Here is an 18,947-nt window from a genome sequence, read left to right as displayed (position 1 = left end):
TTCTCCTGGAGACTTGGATTCCAGGCAGAAGGTGCCGCCAAGCAAGGGCCTGGGGTGCAGAACAGGCAGTCGTTTTGTGGCCAGGGGGATGGGGTAGGAAGCCAGCGCAAGGCGGGCTGATCTGTGGTACCCGGAGCCAGTAACTGAAGGCCTGGGTCACAAGTCACGGACTCAGATACAAGTCTGCAGTGGGAGCCCATGGAAGAGGCCAAACTCCGGGCCCTGATGCCAGAAGGAGAGCCTTGCCCGCCTCAACCCCCTGCTCAGCCCCCAGGGAGCTACCACCATCAGACTGGTCCTATGGAGAGCAGGTCAGCAAGGAGCCAGCTCCCACCCTCTAAGCTGAGAAAGACAGGAACTAAGGGACCCCAGGTAGATCCTAATGCCACACATTCCAGCAACTCCCTGTGTCTGTCCCCGGGAGACTCCCTGGGGACAATGGGGTCTCCTGGTACTTCTGCTATTTCCTGCTCAGGCCACCCTCTCAGGGCCAAGACAGTGTCCAGGACCATGGTCAGCTGCAAAGGTGTGCCTGACCATAAGCACAGGCTCATGTTCAGAAGTCCCAGGAATGTCCTCCCCTGCCTCCACGGGAACCTACTCAGGAGATGGGGTTTGAGGCTCTTGGCTGAGAAACCACTTCTACTTCATGGTAGGTTATGTTTTGACAGTTGAGAAGAGAAAAAAAGAGTCTTTTATGAAAAAAAGCATTCATACGTAAGATCAGAGGGCTATTTGTGTTTTAAACCCCTCCCCAGACCTATTTCAGCAGGTGAAGTGGATGCGGTTTAGTAAGGGGAGGGCGTGTGTGGTTCAGAGGGGCCAGCGGCCTGTGCAGAGAAGCCCAGAAGTCCAGTACAGGTCAGCGGGGTTTATTTCCCAAAGTCGTCCAGTTTGCAAGTGGCAGAACCGTCCCCTGGACCCGGACGGCCCTGACATGGAAACTAAGGCTGGCCTCCCACCATCGTGGTCCACATTACTTCTTGTTTGTCATTTTGCTGGTCAAACATGAAACAGCTCAGGGATCAGCTGTTTGTGCATTTGTGTGTTAGCCTCTCAGACATCTCCTCCCCTATCTTCAGGTAAGTCACCCAAGCAAACAGAATCCTTGTTTTTTTTTTGTTGTTGTTGTTTTTTTAAGTAAAGACTGATGTGATGGGAAAATCGATTGAGATCGCAATTTGTTTCATTCTTGCTCTGGAATGAGAACCACAGTAAAGGGGAAAAAATATATGAACATATCAACACATGCTCAAAAGGCATCTGATAAAAACCAACATGTCATTTGTTATGGTTTAGATGTGAGGCAGCCCCCAAAAGCCATGTGTGAGACAATGCAAGAATGTCAGAGGTAAAGGATTAGACGCTAAGAGCTATGACCTAATCAATGGATTAATCCACTTGAAAGGTTTTACTGGGCAATAACTGTGGGCAGGAAGGATGTGGCTGGAGGAAATAGGTACTGGGGTGCACATTTGGGGTTCACATTCTGTCTCTGGTGAGCAGAGCTTGCTCTCTGCTTCCTGGTATCATGAGCTGAAGCCTCCCTCCAGCACACCCTTCCGCCATGATGGCCGGTCTCACCTTGAGCCCAGAGCAATGGAGTCAGTAGACCCTGGACTGAACCTCTGACACCATGAGCCAAATGAACTTCTCCTGAGTTGTTCTCGTCAGGTCTTTTGGTCCCAGTGATGAAGAGCCAACTAAGACACCAATCTCAATACGAAGTCTTAGTTAAAAGTACTGGAAGGAAACTACTTGGGTGTGAAGATCATCAAAGCACAGGAGGAAATTTTGCTCTAAATGTTACAGCTGTAAAGTCATCTCACACTGAATCAGAAGCCCGACAGGTGAATTTGCTTTTGCTATTATTTTTTTAGCATTATCTGCAGGTTCTGATAAATGCAGCAAAACAGAAGACTAGGAACACACACACAAATTGCATTTTCATTTAAACTATAAGATAAACTAAGAATTTGTTTTATTCTTTGCCACTTTACTTATTTTTTACTCAAGTGCTTTATAATTTTTAGATCAAACCAATTGAATAAAAAAAGATAATTTAATAAAGCAGCAAAATAGAAGACAAATATCTTTTTACTCATTTAGTTGATTTTATGGTTTTCTCTCTACTGTAGAAATGAAAACCTAGAAACAGAATGGGTAAAGTACTTACTATAATGATCTCAAATTATAAATCATGAATAAATCTGACAAGAAAGCTAGAGGACCCTTATGAAAAAAACAACAATAATAAAAATCTAATTGGTGGTGAGATGAAACGACACTTCATCGCCTCAGAAAGAAACCCTTCATGTCGGAAGGCTGCCAATTATCCCAGTGTTAGTACGCAGTCCCTCGCCACTTCCCCACGGAAACACAGATTTGCTTCTTAATTGGATGTAATTTCCTTAATGTTCATTTGAAAGCAGAGATGCCCAAGAGTGGACGAGACATCACGAAACAAAGTGGTAATTAAGGCGTGGTTGTTTATGAGACGCGTCCAGCACAGCAGGCTCAAGGCAGTTCTGCAGTGGACCCATGTCACGACTCCTGCAGGGCCACCGAGTTCCCGAGGCGTGGCCCAGAGTGGGGCCTGAGTTGGCTTTTCTGACAAGTTCTCCTGGGGGCTGCTGGGTGGGGGAATCCCAAGAAACAAATCAACAAATCAACAGAATGTGGGCAAATAAATAAATAGATACCTGACGAGGGTACCCATAGGGGTGACTGAGTAAGAGAAAGGGACAGGAGGGAGACCAATGGCAGAGGAAGGAGACAGAGAGGGAGCAAGGAGGGGAGCATGGGAAGTTCTGAGGGACAGAGGGGACCAAACCACGCTATGTCCATGTATGAGTGTACCACAGTGGCTCCCACCTTTATATGTCATTATAACAGAAGGGAGACCAGGGGAGCAGAGGAAGGGACCAGGGAGCAGAGGAGGGGACCAGGGGAGCAGAGGAGGGGACCAGGGAGCAGAGGAGGGGACAAGGGGAGCAGAGGAGGGGACCAGGGAGCAGAAGAGGGGACCGGGGAGCAGAGGAGGGGACCAGGGGAGCAGAGGAGGGGACCAGGGGAGCAGAGGAGGGGACCATGGAGCAGAGGAGGGGACCAGGGGAACAGAGGAGGGGACCAGGGAGCAGAGGAGGGGACCAGGGAGCAGAGGAGGGGACCAGGGAGCAGAGGAGGGGACCATGGGAGCAGAGGAGGGGACCATGGGAGCAGAGGAGGGGACCAGGGGAGCAGAGGAGGGACCAGGGGAGCAGAGGAGGGGACCAGGAAAACAGAAGAAGGGACCAGGGGAGCAGAGGAGGGACCATGGGAGCAGAGGAGGGGACCAGGGGAGCAGAGGAAGGGACCAGGGGAGCAGAGGAGGGACCAGGGGAGCAGAGGAGGGACTAGGGGAGCAGAGGAGGGACTAGGGGAGCAGAGGAGGGGACCATGGGAGCAGAGGAGGGGACCAGGGGAGCAGAGGAGGGACCAGGGGAGCAGAGGAGGGGACCAGGAAAACAGAAGAAGGGACCAGGGGAGCAGAGGAGGGACCAGGGGAGCAGAGGAGGGGACCATGGGAGCAGAGGAGGGGACCAGGGGAGCAGAGGAGGGACCAGGGGAGCAGAGGAGGGACTAGGGGAGCAGAGGAGGGACTAGGGGAGCAGAGGAGGGGACCAAGGGAGCAGAGGAGGGACCAGGGGAGCAGAGGAGGGGACCATGGGAGCAGAGGAGGGGACCAGGGGAGCAGAGGAGGGGACCAGGGGAGCAGAGGAGGGACCAGGGGAGCAGAGGAGGGACCAGGGGAGCAGAGGAGGGGAGCAGGGGAGCAGAGGAAGGGACCAGGGGAGCAGAGGAAGGGACCAGGGAGCAGAGGAGGAGAGCAGGGGAGCAGAGGAGGGGAGCAGGGGAGCAGAGGAGGGACCAGAGGAGTAGAGGAGGGGAGCAGGAAAACAGAGGAAGGGACCAGGGAGCAGAGGAAGGGACCAGGGGAGCAGAGGAGGGGACCAGGAAAACAGAAGAAGGGACCAGGGGAGCAGAGGAGGGACCATGGGAGCAGAGGAGGGACCAGGGGAGCAGAGGAGGGACTAGGGGAGCAGAGGAGGGACTAGGGGAGCAGAGGAGGGGACCAAGGGAGCAGAGGAGGGACCAGGGGAGCAGAGGAGGGGACCATGGGAGCAGAGGAGGGGACCAGGGGAGCAGAGGAGGGGACCAGGGGAGCAGAGGAGGGACCAGGGGAGCAGAGGAGGGACCAGGGGAGCAGAGGAGGGGAGCAGGGGAGCAGAGGAAGGGACCAGGGGAGCAGAGGAAGGGACCAGGGGAGCAGAGGAGGGACCAGGGGAGCAGAGGAAGGGACCAGGGGAGCAGAGGAAGGGACCAGGGGAGCAGAGGAAGGGACCAGGGAGCAGAGGAGGGGAGCAGGAGAGCAGAGGAGGGGACCAGGGGAGCAGAGGAGGAGAGCAGGGGAGCAGAGGAAGGGACCAGGGAGCAGAGGAGGAGAGCAGGGGAGCAGAGGAGGGGAGCAGGGGAGCAGAGGAGGGACCAGAGGAGTAGAGGAGGGGAGCAGGAAAACAGAGGAAGGGACCAGGGAGCAGAGGAAGGGACCAGGGGAGCAGAGGAGGGGACCAGGAAAACAGAAGAAGGGACCAGGGGAGCAGAGGAGGGACCAGGGGAGCAGAGGAGGGGACCATGGGAGCAGAGGAGGGACCAGGGGAGCAGAGGAGGGACTAGGGGAGCAGAGGAGGGACTAGGGGAGCAGAGGAGGGGACCAAGGGAGCAGAGGAGGGACCAGGGGAGCAGAGGAGGGGACCATGGGAGCAGAGGAGGGGACCAGGGGAGCAGAGGAGGGGACCAGGGGAGCAGAGGAGGGACCAGGGGAGCAGAGGAGGGACCAGGGGAGCAGAGGAGGGGAGCAGGGGAGCAGAGGAAGGGACCAGGGGAGCAGAGGAAGGGACCAGGGGAGCAGAGGAGGGACCAGGGGAGCAGAGGAAGGGACCAGGGGAGCAGAGGAAGGGACCAGGGGAGCAGAGGAAGGGACCAGGGAGCAGAGGAGGGGAGCAGGAGAGCAGAGGAGGGGACCAGGGGAGCAGAGGAGGAGAGCAGGGGAGCAGAGGAAGGGACCAGGGAGCAGAGGAGGAGAGCAGGGGAGCAGAGGAGGGGACCAGGGGAGCAGAGGAGGAGAGCAGGGGAGCAGAGGAAGGGACCAGGGAGCAGAGGAGGAGAGCAGGGGAGCAGAGGAGGGGAGCAGGGGAGCAGAGGAGGGACCAGAGGAGTAGAGGAGGGGAGCAGGAAAACAGAGGAAGGGACCAGGGAGCAGAGGAAGGGACCAGGGGAGCAGAGGAGGGGACCAGGAAAACAGAAGAAGGGACCAGGGGAGCAGAGGAGGGACCAGGGGAGCAGAGGAGGGACCAGGGGAGCAGAGGAGGGGACCATGGGAGCCGAGGAGGGACCAGGGGAGCAGAGGAGGGGACCAGGGGAGCAGAGGAGGGACCAGGGGAGCAGAGGAGGGACTAGGGGAGCAGAGGAGGGACTAGGGGAGCAGAGGAGGGGACCAAGGGAGCAGAGGAGGGACCAGGGGAGCAGAGGAGGGGACCATGGGAGCAGAGGAGGGGACCAGGGGAGCAGAGGAGGGGACCAGGGGAGCAGAGGAGGGACTAGGGGAGCAGAGGAGGGACTAGGGGAGCAGAGGAGGGGACCACGGGAGCAGAGGAGGGACCAGGGGAGCAGAGGAGGGACCAGGGGAGCAGAGGAGGGACTAGGGGAGCAGAGGAGGGGACCAGGGGAGCAGAGGAGGGACCAGGGGAGCAGAGGAGGGGACCAGGGGAGCAGAGGAGGGACCAGGGGAGCAGAGGAGGGACCAGGGGAGCAGAGGAGGGGAGCAGGGGAGCAGAGGAAGGGACCAGGGGAGCAGAGGAAGGAACCAGGGAGCAGAGGAGAGACCAGGGGAACAGAGGAGGGGAGCAGGGGAGCAGAGGAGGGACCAGGGGAGCAGAGGAGGGGAGCAGGGGAGCAGAGGAGGGGAGCAGGGGAGCAGAGGAGGGACCAGGGGAGCAGAGGAGGGGACCAGGGAGCAGAGGAGGGGACCAGGGGAGCAGAGGAAGGGACCAGGGGAGCAGAGGAAGGGACCAGGGGAGCAGAGGAGGGACCAGGGGAGCAGAGGAAGGGACCAGGGGAGCAGAGGAAGGGACCAGGGGAGCAGAGGAAGGGACCAGGGAGCAGAGGAGGGGAGCAGGAGAGCAGAGGAGGGGACCAGGGGAGCAGAGGAGGAGAGCAGGGGAGCAGAGGAAGGGACCAGGGAGCAGAGGAAGGGACCAGGGGAGCAGAGGAGGGGAGCAGGGGAGCAGAGGAGGAGAGCAGGGGAGCAGAGGAGGGACCAGAGGAGTAGAGGAGGGGAGCAGGAGAGCAGAGGAGGGGAGCAGGGGAGCAGAGGAGGGGACCAGGGGAGGGAGGAAGGGATGGGGGAGAGAGGAGGAAAGAGAGGTGCTGGGAATGAAAGTGACCAAACTATGCTGTGTGCATGTGTAAATATGTCACGATGACTCCAACCACCCACAAAAACCACGAGAAAAGAAAAGAGAAAAAAAGTTTGTATAACGTGTCTCCAGGAAAATGCAGTGCTCTCTGTGCATGAGCACCTGTGGGCGTACCCACACTCGTGTGGATTCAGGGAGAGGAAGATGGGACAGAAGCAGGAGAGCCAGAAGCTTAGCGAGAGAAAAAGGAGGATAATGGCACTGGAAAGTCCCCAGTAAGAATAATGTGACCACATCTCTGCTGTCACACAGAATTCCACGTGGTCGAGATTAATGGTACGTGGAAACAGAGTTTGCACTGGGGCCCAACCACAAGAGAAACTACATTCCAAAGTGAGATGCCGGGCACTCCCTTCTATCCCTCATTCCACAAATAAATACAGTGGTTCCCCCTCATCCTTGGTTTTGACTTCTATGGTTTTGTTTACCTGAGGTCTCAATCATGGCCCAAAAATACCAAAAGAAAAATTTCAGAAACAATTCAAAAATTTTAAAATATGTGCCCTTCTGAGTGGTGTGATGAAATCTCACTCTCTTCTGCTCTGCCCTGCCTGGGATGCGACTCATCCCTTTGTCCAGTGTATCCAGGCTGTATATGCTACCCACCTGTTAGTTACTTAGTATCCCTCTCGGTTATCAGAACAGCCGTGGCAGTGCCACAGTGCTTGTGTTCAAGGAACCCTAATTTCACTTAAGAATGGCCCCTAACCACAAGGTTAGTAATGCGGACAATTTGGATATGACAAAGAGCAGCTGTAAGTGCTTTCTTCACGTGAAAAGATTAGAGTTCTTGACTTAACGAGGAAGAAGCATAGTACATCCATAGGGTTCTGAACTAACACTGGACCAGGCATCCCTGAGGTGTCCTGGACGGCATCCCTGGCAGGTAAGAGGGAAGTCCTGTTTCCAATGAGGTGCTGATCTAGGCAGTAAATAAAATTAAGCACCACCACCTCCAATTTTGGCTCCCATTCTAGTGACTGTGCACTAGGAAGTATTTACAGAGAAGAACATGGTCAGGGGAAGGGGCGCTAAAAGACCCACTGCTAAGTGTTCACGAGAGAAGAAAAGAGGGGTAGTCACGTAGGTTACTCTTCACTCCCCAAAACTGTGGAAAAGAGGTAGAGTGACCTCATGGGTTTTCACCCCAAATAGGATGCTTTGGAGCATGAGGAGTTCTGCTAGGATAGAGACCCACACAGGCTGGTTCTGGGGAAACTGGACACAGGGTCCTCACAGGGACAGGAGGAGCTTCCCATGATCAACGGGCCTGACAGGGTGGCTGGGATGGGGGATCACTGAGAGGGGACAGCAGCCCCTAGTGCTGAGAAGTTCAGGTGCCACCAAATCCCTGGAGGCAAAGAAGAGGGACATAATTGGAATGGAGGTGGATTTGACCTGACATGGGAGCAGCAGAGGTCCTGAGGGATGGGAAGTGGCGGGAAGTGGAGGGCATCCTGTCCCCAGTGGCGGGAAGTGGGGGCGTCCTTGGAAACGTGAAACACCCTTGCAAGAAGGGAGGCTTTAACTACCTCCCTAGACCAGAGACCTGAGGCGCCAGATCAGCACTGATTATCAGGGGGAGTGACCCCATCCTTCCTCCAGCCCAGCCCCAATCCCTGAGGGTGTGGGGACCACTGGTGTGGGGCCGCAGAACCAGGAGACGAAGAGGCCCCTCTGCACACTTGGGCAGGAGAAACAGCCATTTCCCATCAAATTTGCAGTTTTAGTCCTAACATATTTTAGGTGGCCACAGCCAAGAACATCCCTATCTAGGGTGATCTGGAGAATCTGCCCAGGTTCTCATCTGACGGGAGGGAAGAACAAAATGAGGGTTCTTTGGGGAGACAAAAGTAGACTTGTTTTATTTCAAGAATATACTTGTTCGATTTAAGAATTAATCATAGAATATTTAAATGGATTGCGAACACGATGGTTTTCCTCCCCGTTAGACGAAAGCTCTCTGTGCTCACAAGAGTGGACCCCACACCCTGCCACTGTCTGCTGGAGGGTTTCAGCATCCTGACAAGAAGGTTATCCCAGGGATGACCCGAAGCAGTGCGAATTCCGCATTCGAGAGCCTTCTCCCAGGGCCTATCCTGTTCCCCTACCAGCTTGTACTCCCAGCCTGGAGGGATGTAATTACCCTCCCTTGTTCCCCTCTGAAGACAGGTGTGCAAGGCCGAGGCTCGGTTCAGGAGGAGACAGACTTGTGAGGAGCCGAGGGCAGAAATGCCCGCTGGGTGGGTTCCCTCGCTTGCAGGGGCTGAGAAGGGGAGGGCTCCAGGGTTTTCTCAGTCATTTGCTCCCTCCATAGCTATGTCCCCAGGAAGGCTGAGGGCAGGATAGCTGCTGGGTGGGCAAGTCTTCCCCATGTGCAGAGACCGGATGGAAAGGGGACTCTCCAGGGCCGCAGCTTCCTGTAACAGAGGGCAAGAGGGTGACCATGATGACCTCCGTAGAAGAGTCAGGGGGCCGTCCTGGTTCTGGGTACCACTCTGAGGCTCACCTTCCTCTAGGGCACAGAGGAGGTCCTCCCACACCACCGAGATGGGACTTCCTGCCGCTGTGGAGAGGGAGCAACCGCTAGGTTGAATCTGAGTGAATTAAGAGCTACCCTGGAACACACGGGTTTTCTTCTGTGCTCTGGGCACAAACTGTGAGTCAGACCATGAGAAGCAGAGGTTAGAGATGTTCATTTTCCAACAATGGCTTGAGGTCGATTAGTCTGACCCTTAAATTGAGCTCATCAACTCGGTGAGGCTGGGAAAGAAATTAACCTGATGTGGTCGAATGTCAAATTCTGCATCCAACAGCCTTCTCCAGGGACGATGGATGCTCCTTCCCCTACCAGCCTGTATTCTGGCTCCGGAGGAATGTGATTACTTCGCCGCTACCCTGGGGTGCGCGGAGCTCTGCTGGCCGTGAGGCTGTCTCTGGCTGTCCTCCCAGTGCAGGATCAGCCCAGGCTGCTCTGCTAGCCCCTGCCGTGCCCCTGCCCCCTCTTTTGCTCTATGCTGAGGGCCTCCTACCTGGTTCTCTGCTTATTTCTCCAGGCCAATCTCTTCCCCGAATTCTACGCTTGAACGTAAACCTGGTGACACTTCTCCATTTGGGCACTGGATGACCACCTCAAACTCAGGTCTCCCTGATTCTTAAACCACCCCCCCAAAACTAGAAACAAAGTTAGGCTACAGGAAGGACAACCCACCCCCTCCTACCCGCTCGGCGGCCCTCCAGGTTTCAGTCACCCCACAGGTTGCTCCAGTGGCCGCTCCAGGAGCTGGCCACCCTGCCACCCTGTCCTTCTGATCACGCCAGTTGCCCCTGGAGAACCGGGCGACTCCGTCTCCAGTCCTGAACACGATCCCCTTTCACCCTGGAGAGCAACGCAGTCCCGGTTCCCGGGTTGGGATGGGAACATCTTTAGGGCCATTATTCTGCCCACCCCACCTGGCCGACTCTAGCTTCACCTCTGACTGCCTATAACCGCACTGGCCGTCTTGCCCACACTGGACACTGTAAGCTTGTTCCAGGTGAGGTCTTCCAGAGGGGCCTTCTGCTTCCCACCGGATTCCGTACTCTGTCCCTCCGTCCTGCTTCTTTGTCCCTTCAGCCTCACTCCTGGCCTCTCTGTGTGTTCATTGGTTGTTTTCTTTCTCCCTGACTCACTAATACCCACGACCAGGGGAAGATCTGTCCTTCCATCCACACCTATTTGAGTGCTCACTGTTGAACCTTCAATGTCTCAAGTAGGAAACTGTGTGACATAAAATGGGTACTCAAGAGGACCCAATGCAGTCTGGGCCACTGAACGCAGCTCCTGAGCCGGGGAGGGGACAATGGGAATGAGAAGCTGCATAAGGGACTCAGGACAGGCGTATTAAGTGGCCATGTTGTAAAGAGCGCTCTCCCCTTCCTCCTGCTCCTGTGGGGATACAGTGAGAAAAGGAGACACCGAGCCCCTTCCCATGCAGCTGAGCCCTGGACCCTGGGCGGGGCGAGCCCCCGTTTCCTTCCCCTCACAGGCTCTGGGACCTTACACAGGGCTGAAGCAGCCCCTGGCCAAGCCCCTGAAGGCCCTGAAAATTCAAGGTGTGCAGAACTGGACCAAGGCCGCAGGCCCTGGGATGGGGGACAGTGGTCCTGGGGCCTGAGATCACCACACTCCCAGCGGGGGCCAGATGGGTCTCCTGCTGGTGGTGGTCATTTGCACGAGGCAAAGTCACTTTCTGAAAAGAATATTGTCCTTCCCTTAGGAAGGGAGTTCTGTTGAGATGACATGAGCGGGCCCGGGGAGGCGCTGAGCCTCGCCCAGGAACCCCAGCAGGTGAGAGTGAGGAGCGTTGGCCTGCGGGGGAGATGGCCAAATGCCTCCACGATCGCACTTCTCTGGCTCTCTGTCCCTGTGATCGATTTTCCTCCTCTCCTCTCTGGGGAGAAAGTCACAGGAGTCTTATAAATGCTGCCTACAGCCTGGGAATCAGGAGCCACCGCAACACATTTGCATCGTGACTGGCCCAGGCCCCTTCCTGGCCAGTAGTGTGAGTCAATTTGATTCATTCCCAGCAAACACGCCCACGACTTTCAAAAGTGAATGACCCAAAGGACTCAAACCAAGGGTCCAGAGAAATGGCCAGCTCTGAAAAGATCCAGGTGGGTCCCCCACTGTCACCAGCAGCCCCACACAATTTCGTTGTCTGAAGGAAACCAGTGGCTCTCTGCTTTGAAGGCAGCGATCCATCATCTCACAGAGGCCTACAAAGCCCTGGCCCCTGGGGCACTGTCCCCTTTGAAACTTCATTACTAAACCCAGCTGAGTCCACATGACAACTGAAAGTCACGGTGGCCCACGAGGAGCGTGGCCTGACGTGCCCTGGAAGGGATGCTGGTGGGTTTCCTCTCCGGGGCCTGAGGTTTCGGCCTCCTCTGCTCCACCCAGCATGCCCTGTGCCCAGGTGGCAGGGGTCGGGACCTGTGCTGAGGGGTCGCTGGTTGGGCAGGAGGTTGCAAGCAGCCTCAGGGTCCTTGAGATTGTGGGCACAGCATTTGGCATGAGGACCCCAGGGCACTGAGAAAGGGCGTTTGCCCTCCAGGAAACCACGTTCTACTGGGGCGCAGAGACGGTAACAGGATCACAGACCAAGGACAGCACAGTACAGGATGGGGCACCAAGCTCTGGGGGAACTTAGCGGGTAGCATCCACCTCCGCGAAGTGGCTCTGAGCCACCGGTTGGAGGATGAGAGGCTTTGCCAAGGACAAGTCTTAACTGGGGATCCCTAAACAGTGTGTCTGGGTGTGGGGTGTGGAAAGGACCGCGTGTTGGGGGCATCCAGGGATTTGTGGAGGTGCAGGAGGGGAACAGGAGGCCGTAAGTTGGCATGGCTCTGCAGGACTTCGAACTTCCACCAGGTGGTGGGACCCCCTGGGCCCAGGGCAGGTTCCATCATCCAGGACCAGGCCTGAAGCACAGGAAGAGTGACCTTTAGTGCATCCAGAGGAGGAGGCCAGAACAGGGGGCAGAACCAAAGCAGCCCTGGGCAGTGAGGAGGGGAGGGAGCAGGGGAGGGGAGGAGGAGGGGAGTAGAAGAGGAGGAGGAGGAGGGGAAGGGAGCAGGAGGGGAGGAGGAGGAGGAGGAGGAGGGGAGGGAGCAAGGGAGAGGAGGTGGAGGAGAGTGAAGGGGAGGGGAGAGACAGGGCAGGGGAGGAGAGGAATAGGGGAGGGGAGAGGAGGAGAGGGGGAGAGAAGGGGAGAGGAGGAGGAGGACGAGGAGGGGAGGGGAGGAGGAGGAGAGGAGGAGGAGGAGGAGGGAAGGGGAGGAAGCAGGGAAGGGAGGTGGAGGGGAAGGGAGGGGAGTAGGCAGGGCAGGGGAGGAGCCTCGCCTCAGCTGGTGAGGACCGGGGTGGAGGGCCATGGCAGGGAGCAGCAAGATGTCCCCTGCGTGAGACCTGCATTGGGATGTGGTGTGTTGCCTGAGAGACACGTGAGTGGCAGGCAGGAGGGTGGGTGGCCCCAGGGCAAGCTCAGCTTAGGACCCAGGAGTTTGGGGAGGCCTGAGGACAACCGCATGGGGGTGTGCTTTAGGGAGGTGCGACCAGAGGGCAGCTAGGGCCGAGGTCTGGGTCTCCGAGGTCACAGGAGACCAGGTGGAAGCCACAGCCCAAGTGACACCTCCCTGAGACAGGGATGTGAGTCAAGGCCTGGGTGGGGTCTAGGGACAGAGATGGTCAAGGGAACAGAGATGGTCTAGGGACTGAGATGGTCAAGGGAACAGAGGTGGTCTAGGGAACAGATATGGTCTAGGGACAGAGATGGTCTAGGGACTGAGATGGTCAAGGGAACAGAGGTGGTCTAGGGACAGAGATGGTCTAGGGACTGAGATGGTCAAGGGAACAGAGATGGTCTAGGGACAGAAATGGTCTAGGGAACAGAGATGGTCAAGGGAACAGAGATGGTCTAGGGACCGAGATGGTCTAGGGACTGAGATGGTCAAGGGAACAGAGATGGTCTAGGGAACAGAGATGGTCTAGGGACAGAAATGGTCTAGGGAACAGACATGGTCTAGGGACAGAGATGGTCTAGGGACAGAGATGGTCTAGGAACAGAGATGGTCAAGGGAACAGAGATGGTCTAGGGACCGAGATGGTCAAGGGAACAGAGGTGGTCTAGGGACAGAGATGGTCTAGGGAACAGAGATGATCTAGGGACAGAGATGGTCTAGGGAACAGAGATGGTCTAGGGAAAAGAGATGGTCTAGGGAACAGATGATCTAGGGACAGAGATGGTCTAGGGAACAGAGATGATCTAGGGACAGAGATGGTCCAGGGAACAGAGATGGTCTAGGGACAGAGGTGGTCTAGGGAACAGAGATGATCTAGGAACAGAGATGATCTAGGGACAGAGATGGTCTAGGGACAGAGTTGGTCAAGGGAACAGAGATGGTCTAGGGACTGAGATGGTCAAGGGAACAGAGGTGGTCTAGGGAACAGAGATGGTCTAGGAACAGAGATGGTCTAGGGACAGAGATGGTCTAGGGACAGAGATGGTCAAGGGAACAGAGATGGTCTAGGGACCGAGATGGTCAAGGGAACAGAGGTGGTCTAGGGACAGAGATGGTCTAGGGAACAGATGATCTAGGGACAGAGATGGTCTAGGGAACAGAGATGGTCTAGGGAAAAGAGATGGTCTAGGGAACAGATGATCTAGGGACAGAGATGGTCTAGGGAACAGAGATGGTCTAGGGAACAGAGATGGTCTAGGGACAGAGATGGTCTAGGGAACAGAGATGATCTAGGGACAGAGATGGTCCAGGGAACAGACATGGTCTAGGGACAGAGGTGGTCTAGGGAACAGAGATGATCTAGGAACAGAGATGATCTAGGGACAGAGATGGTCTAGGGACAGAGTTGGTCAAAGGAACAGAGATGGTCTAGGGACTGAGATGGTCAAGGGAACAGAGGTGGTCTAGGGAACAGAGATGGTCTAGGAACAGAGGTGGTCTAGGGACAGATATGGTCAAGGGAACAGAGATGGTCTAGGGACCGAGATGGTCAAGGGAACAGAGATGGTGTAGGGACAGAGATGGTCTAGGGACAGAGATGGTCAAGGGAACAGATGTGGTCAAGGGCTAGGAGAAGAAAAGAAGACCAAGACTGAGAGTTCAGCTTAGGATGACCAGGAGTGAAGGGCATTTAGAACCCAAACCTGCCAATGAATGGGAGGTTTTATTTCGGGGGGAAGGCTGGTGAAAATATTCTAAAATCGGCTGTGGCGATGGTGGCACAGCTCTGTGAACACACTAGAAGCCACGGAGTTGTGCTCCTTAAATGGGCATCTGTATGGTCCACATATTGCACCTCAATAAAACTGGTTTTTAATTATTAGTTTTTAGGTAGGAAGGACTGAACCAGGGGCACTAACCACTGAGTCACATCCCTAGTCCTATTTATATTTTTGAGACAGGGCCTTGCTAAGCTACTTAGGGTTTTGCTAAGGTGCTGAGGCTGGCCCTGGGATCCTCCCGCCTCAGCCTCCGGAGTCGCTGGGATTACAGGTGTGTGCCACCACATCAGCTAAAACTGTTATTTTTTAAAAGTAGGCAAGAAATTCAAAAACACAGTGGCCACCTGTGTCTGATACAGTCAAAGGCGAAGGAAGGAGCTGGCTGCCGATGAGGAGGGTGGTGCTGGTTCCCAGCAGAGGAGGTGCCAGGAGGAGCCATGTGGCACTGGCTTGGAGGAGCGGAGTTAACAGGATGTGACAGCCTCAGCAGGTTGACAGACAGAGCCAGGATCCTGGCAGCTCAGGGGGTGGCAGGGGGTGGAAGGAGGGGCCAGAGCATCAGCGTCCTGAGAGGCCTGCCCTTTGTGTCTCAGGGGCTGCCCAGGCATTCGCTAAACGAGACCCACTGGGTGGACGGGCATCCTGAGGGCGGGCATCCTGAGGGCCTGGTGTCCACAGCCCTTGCTTGGTGACTGGCGAGGCTCGGTCTGTACAAGACTGCCTCCTGAGGGCACTGGGCCGTGGCCACACGGGCGCTTTCACCTTGCTATGTGGCCATTGCTGATGTGACAATGTGACTTATGTTTCTTCTATTATCAGTGAGGTTTGGCGGGGTCTTCTCAGGTGCCGACAAAACTGCTATTTTCTTGCTTTCATTCACCTTCTGTCTCTGCTCTTTGCTTTGTTCTCACTGAAGTATGGAGGTCCCAACATTGCCCTTGTGGTGACCGCGCAGATGTTTCCCCAGCATGTCTGACCCCGGTTCCACTGTGTGGCTGCCGCAGGCCTCGGGGCCCTCCTGGTGCAGAGCTGGGGAACACTTGGCCCTGTTCTTCTCACTTGGTTTCAGAGGCATAATAGTGAATTCTCTGATCCACCTGGAATCTCTTCTTCTGTGTGGAAATTAGGTCAGGACCACAATTATTTCCTGTCCCCACATTCCCAGGTCTTAGGAGGCTTAAAATGGTAATTGGGGTGTGTGGGGAGCTGGATCCTATGCATCTCAGCTTGAAGGACTGCGACACTGTCTCCTAAACCCTGGGAGCTCTGTTCACTTTCTTCTTTCTCTTCCTCGTTCATCACTTTAGAATACCATGGTTGGGGTCCACATTTTCTCCAGCAATGATTTTAACCCAGGGGCCCTCAATTCGGGGGATCTTATATCCCCTGGGGACTTAACAATGTTCAGAGACACTGTGGGCTGTGACATCTGGAGGGAGGGGTGCTACTGGCATTGAGTGGGAGAGCCCAGGGTGCTGGTGAATACCTGACCATGGGCAGACACGCTGCACTGCCCAAGATGGCGCAGAGGCTCACCTGAGGAGCTGTGCAGCCTGGAGGAGCGGTCAGTAGGAAGCAGTGGTTTCTAGAAGTCTGGGGCTTTCAGATGCCAAAATAAAACACTGTGAGGTGAACCCTTAGGGCTCCCTCTGAGCCTCTTTTGAGGATTTGGGTCTTTGTGGGAACAGAAGGGCAGGGAAATCTGAGGAAATATTTAATTGGCTCGTGCAGTGTTTTTCTGGTGAACCGAGCATGGCCGGTTTCCCTGGAGGCCCCCCAGCAAGACATCCGGAAGTCGATAAAACCTCTATGGTTTATCAAGCTTGCAAAATTGCTCTCCTGCATTGGTCAAGATGCAAATTTCCATAGTTCCTGAGACAGGGTTCTGGACAGCACTGGTCCCTGACTTCCTAACTGCTACCAAGGCCTGCTGGTAGAGTCCCTGCTGACGTGGGCGGCCTTCCTGGTGCACCTGCTGGGCTCATTCAGATGGGGCTAATTCCTGACTGCTCTGCTCTGCTGTTTTAAGTACTAGAGCTTCATGGCATGTTTCAATATCCCCTTGGCCAAGTCTTAGTTATTCTTTCCCTATAATTCTTCTCCCTCCCCACCAACATTTCTCCTCTTCTTATGCTCAATTTTCATTCTTGTATTCCAGAGGAATCGGAATACACCTGTCATTCCAATAAGTATTCCACTGGAATTTGGATTCACAACACATTGACCTATGCGTTAATTTGAAGAAAAGAGAAAAACACTGTGTCTAGATCTATCTTGCTTTCTGAGAGCATAATAGGTTTCTTCATTAACTCGGCTTTTATTTCAGTTTTCTATAGTTTAATCTGTATCAGTCTTGTGTGTGCCTATGTTTTTGTTGTTGTTTGTGGTGCTGGGAGTCAACCCCTGGCCTTGTGCATGCCACGCACGTGCTCTACCACTGAGCTGCACCCCCAGTCTTGTATATTTTCATTAAGGGGATCCTGTGTGCTTTAAATGTCTTGCTGTTATTTCTGCCTGATGTCTGCAATATAATAAAAACTCACCGTACCATTGCATCGTGTTTGGCTACCCTGACTTCTGTTTTTCCTTCCTGTGTTGAGTGGTTCTCTTGACAATCTCATCTCACTCTAGTTGTTCCTCTTGTCTGGATCCCATTGAATCGCCTACAACTTTTAGGAAATGTTAACAAGCAGTATGTGATTTTTCCATCCATTTAACGAACGACTTGTTCTGCCTCGAGTTGGGGTTGGAACGCTTCCCGTGTTATCGGTTTGGACTTGGCTGCTTTCCCCACTTCCTGGTGAAGTTTCTAATCCTCGGTGATGGAGTCTAAGTTTTGTACTCGTGCCAGGTGGCCAACTAAAATTCCAAGAGTCATGGGGTAATGGCAAAATAACCTGAAGGAGAACCAGATGCCCTCGAAAGAAAGAGACCTGGGGAGAAGAACTGGACCTTGCCCAGGTCACCGATGGGAGCCCAGTTTCCATCCAGCCGAGCAACTGCCAGAGCTCGCGCTGGACTCCAGGCGAGAAGGCAGAGTATGTACGGGCTCCCCGCACCCTCACCTCAGGGTCTAATAGCTGGGGAGATGCTACAAATTTCAGCTATTAATAAACCTGGCCCCTCACTGACCGTAAAATACCCGAAAGTGCTTATTTCCTGAAAATAATGACCTCGGTAAGCTGTCTAAAATAGGAACGGGCTGCCCTACATAGGCCTGCAGCGCCTCGGAGGCCAGCTGAGCTCTACAAAGGGCCCCAATTATTCTGAAAGTGAAGCACAATTATCTCTCAATTTCAGTCATACATACTTTAATTTCTTAGCAGTCCCTCCATCTGGACTCACTGCCCAGATGTGAGCCCAGATGTGACCTGACTGATAATGTCACTTTCCTCGGCAGGAAACCAAGCCTCGCCTGCAACACGGCTCTCTGAGAATCTGACTCCAGGAGTTCAACAACCGAGGGCTGATCTGTCACAGAAACGTCATCTTGCTTTATTAATTCAGCGTGTGCCTAGAGAACTTCTTCCTCTCTTGCAAGTTCAGCACATCCTGATGTTTAATAAAAGATTCGATTTCCAAAAAAAAAAAAAAAACAAACAGCTGAGCAGGTTAAAACGGAAGCACGCTTCCAAGCCCCATGCAACAGTTCCAGAATTCTCACTAAAATACTTGGGAAAGAAGAGAAAACAAGAAACGCTGAAATCAGACTGCAGCTTAAAGGAATTTCCAACCAAAGGCTGAAGAGCTGGGTGAGTGAGCACCGTGCATCGGCTTCCTCCTCTAGAACGTGCAAGGAAGGAAGAAGGGGAGGGCTTTGGGAGACTCGGCACCTCTGCAGGCCCCAGAGCCACAGATGGAAGCTACTCCACAGCTGGGCACTCACCTCTGGAGGCAGCGGCAGCTGTGAGCACCTCCCCAGCTCCGGGCAACCCAGCCCCTCTCTCCATCCCAGGAGGCTGCCACTCCCAGGTGGGTTCTGCTCCCAGGTAGAGGACTGTGGGGCCCGCTCTGTCCCCCTGCAGGCACCGCATCCCTTGTCCCGTTTGGGACAACACCAGCACTGCGGATGTCCACCCTGCACCGTTAGGCTGCTTCTCTGACCCAGGCAACGGGAACAGGACCAGGAACACTCTCAGGGAATGTCTCTGAAGTCTGTTTATTAACAGGGAAGTTGAGTGTAGGCTTCTCATCATCAGTAGGATGCAAGAAGACCCTGATCCAGGAGCCGAGGAGGGGAGCTCCAGGAGGAAGCCATCACCCAGGCCCCAAACCGCTCCTGTGAGTGGCTGCTGTGATGTGGACACAGCTGGACCCGCAGAGGTTCTGCTGGGAGCTTGGTCCACAACACAGTGTGTGTGGCAGGTGATGGCCCTTGGAGAGGTGGGGTCTAGTGGGAGGTGGTTTCACCAGGGGTCACTGTCCTTAGGAGTGGATTGGAACTGAGTCAGTTCTCAGGTCATGCAGGAGTGAGGTCAGTCTGGAGCCACCAGATCACACTCCCAGAGTGGGGTGTTCCAGTGGCCCAGCCCCGCTCTGCCTCTCTCTTGCACACATCCCTCTCTCCACATACACCTCTCCCCTGTTTTTCCACCACACAAGGAACAATGGAAAGCCCTCATCAGAAGCCGAGCAAACACTGGCA

The 18,947-nt window shown here is 54.9% G+C and overlaps 1 protein-coding gene across 3 annotated transcripts in view; it reads right to left on the bottom strand.

Annotated features, from left to right (window-relative positions):
* Caln1 (calneuron 1) overlaps nt 1-18,947 on the bottom strand; it is a 276,336-nt gene that overhangs the window by 46,135 nt on the left and 211,254 nt on the right. The window contains exon 5 of one of the 3 annotated variants that reach the window (XM_071605245.1): nt 8,408-8,938. The exons of the other annotated variants lie outside the window; for them this stretch is intronic. Coding sequence (XP_071461346.1) covers nt 8,813-8,938 — 126 coding nt within the window. The 3' untranslated portion in view covers nt 8,408-8,812. Of the gene's footprint in view, nt 1-8,407; nt 8,939-18,947 lie in introns of those variants that run through there. 3 annotated transcript variants of the gene reach the window in all.

Source organism: Marmota flaviventris, chromosome 19 (genome assembly GCF_047511675.1).
Source record: "Marmota flaviventris isolate mMarFla1 chromosome 19, mMarFla1.hap1, whole genome shotgun sequence".
NCBI classification, from domain to species: Eukaryota; Metazoa; Chordata; class Mammalia; order Rodentia; family Sciuridae; genus Marmota; species Marmota flaviventris.
This window is presented reverse-complemented; position numbering and strand designations above follow the sequence as displayed.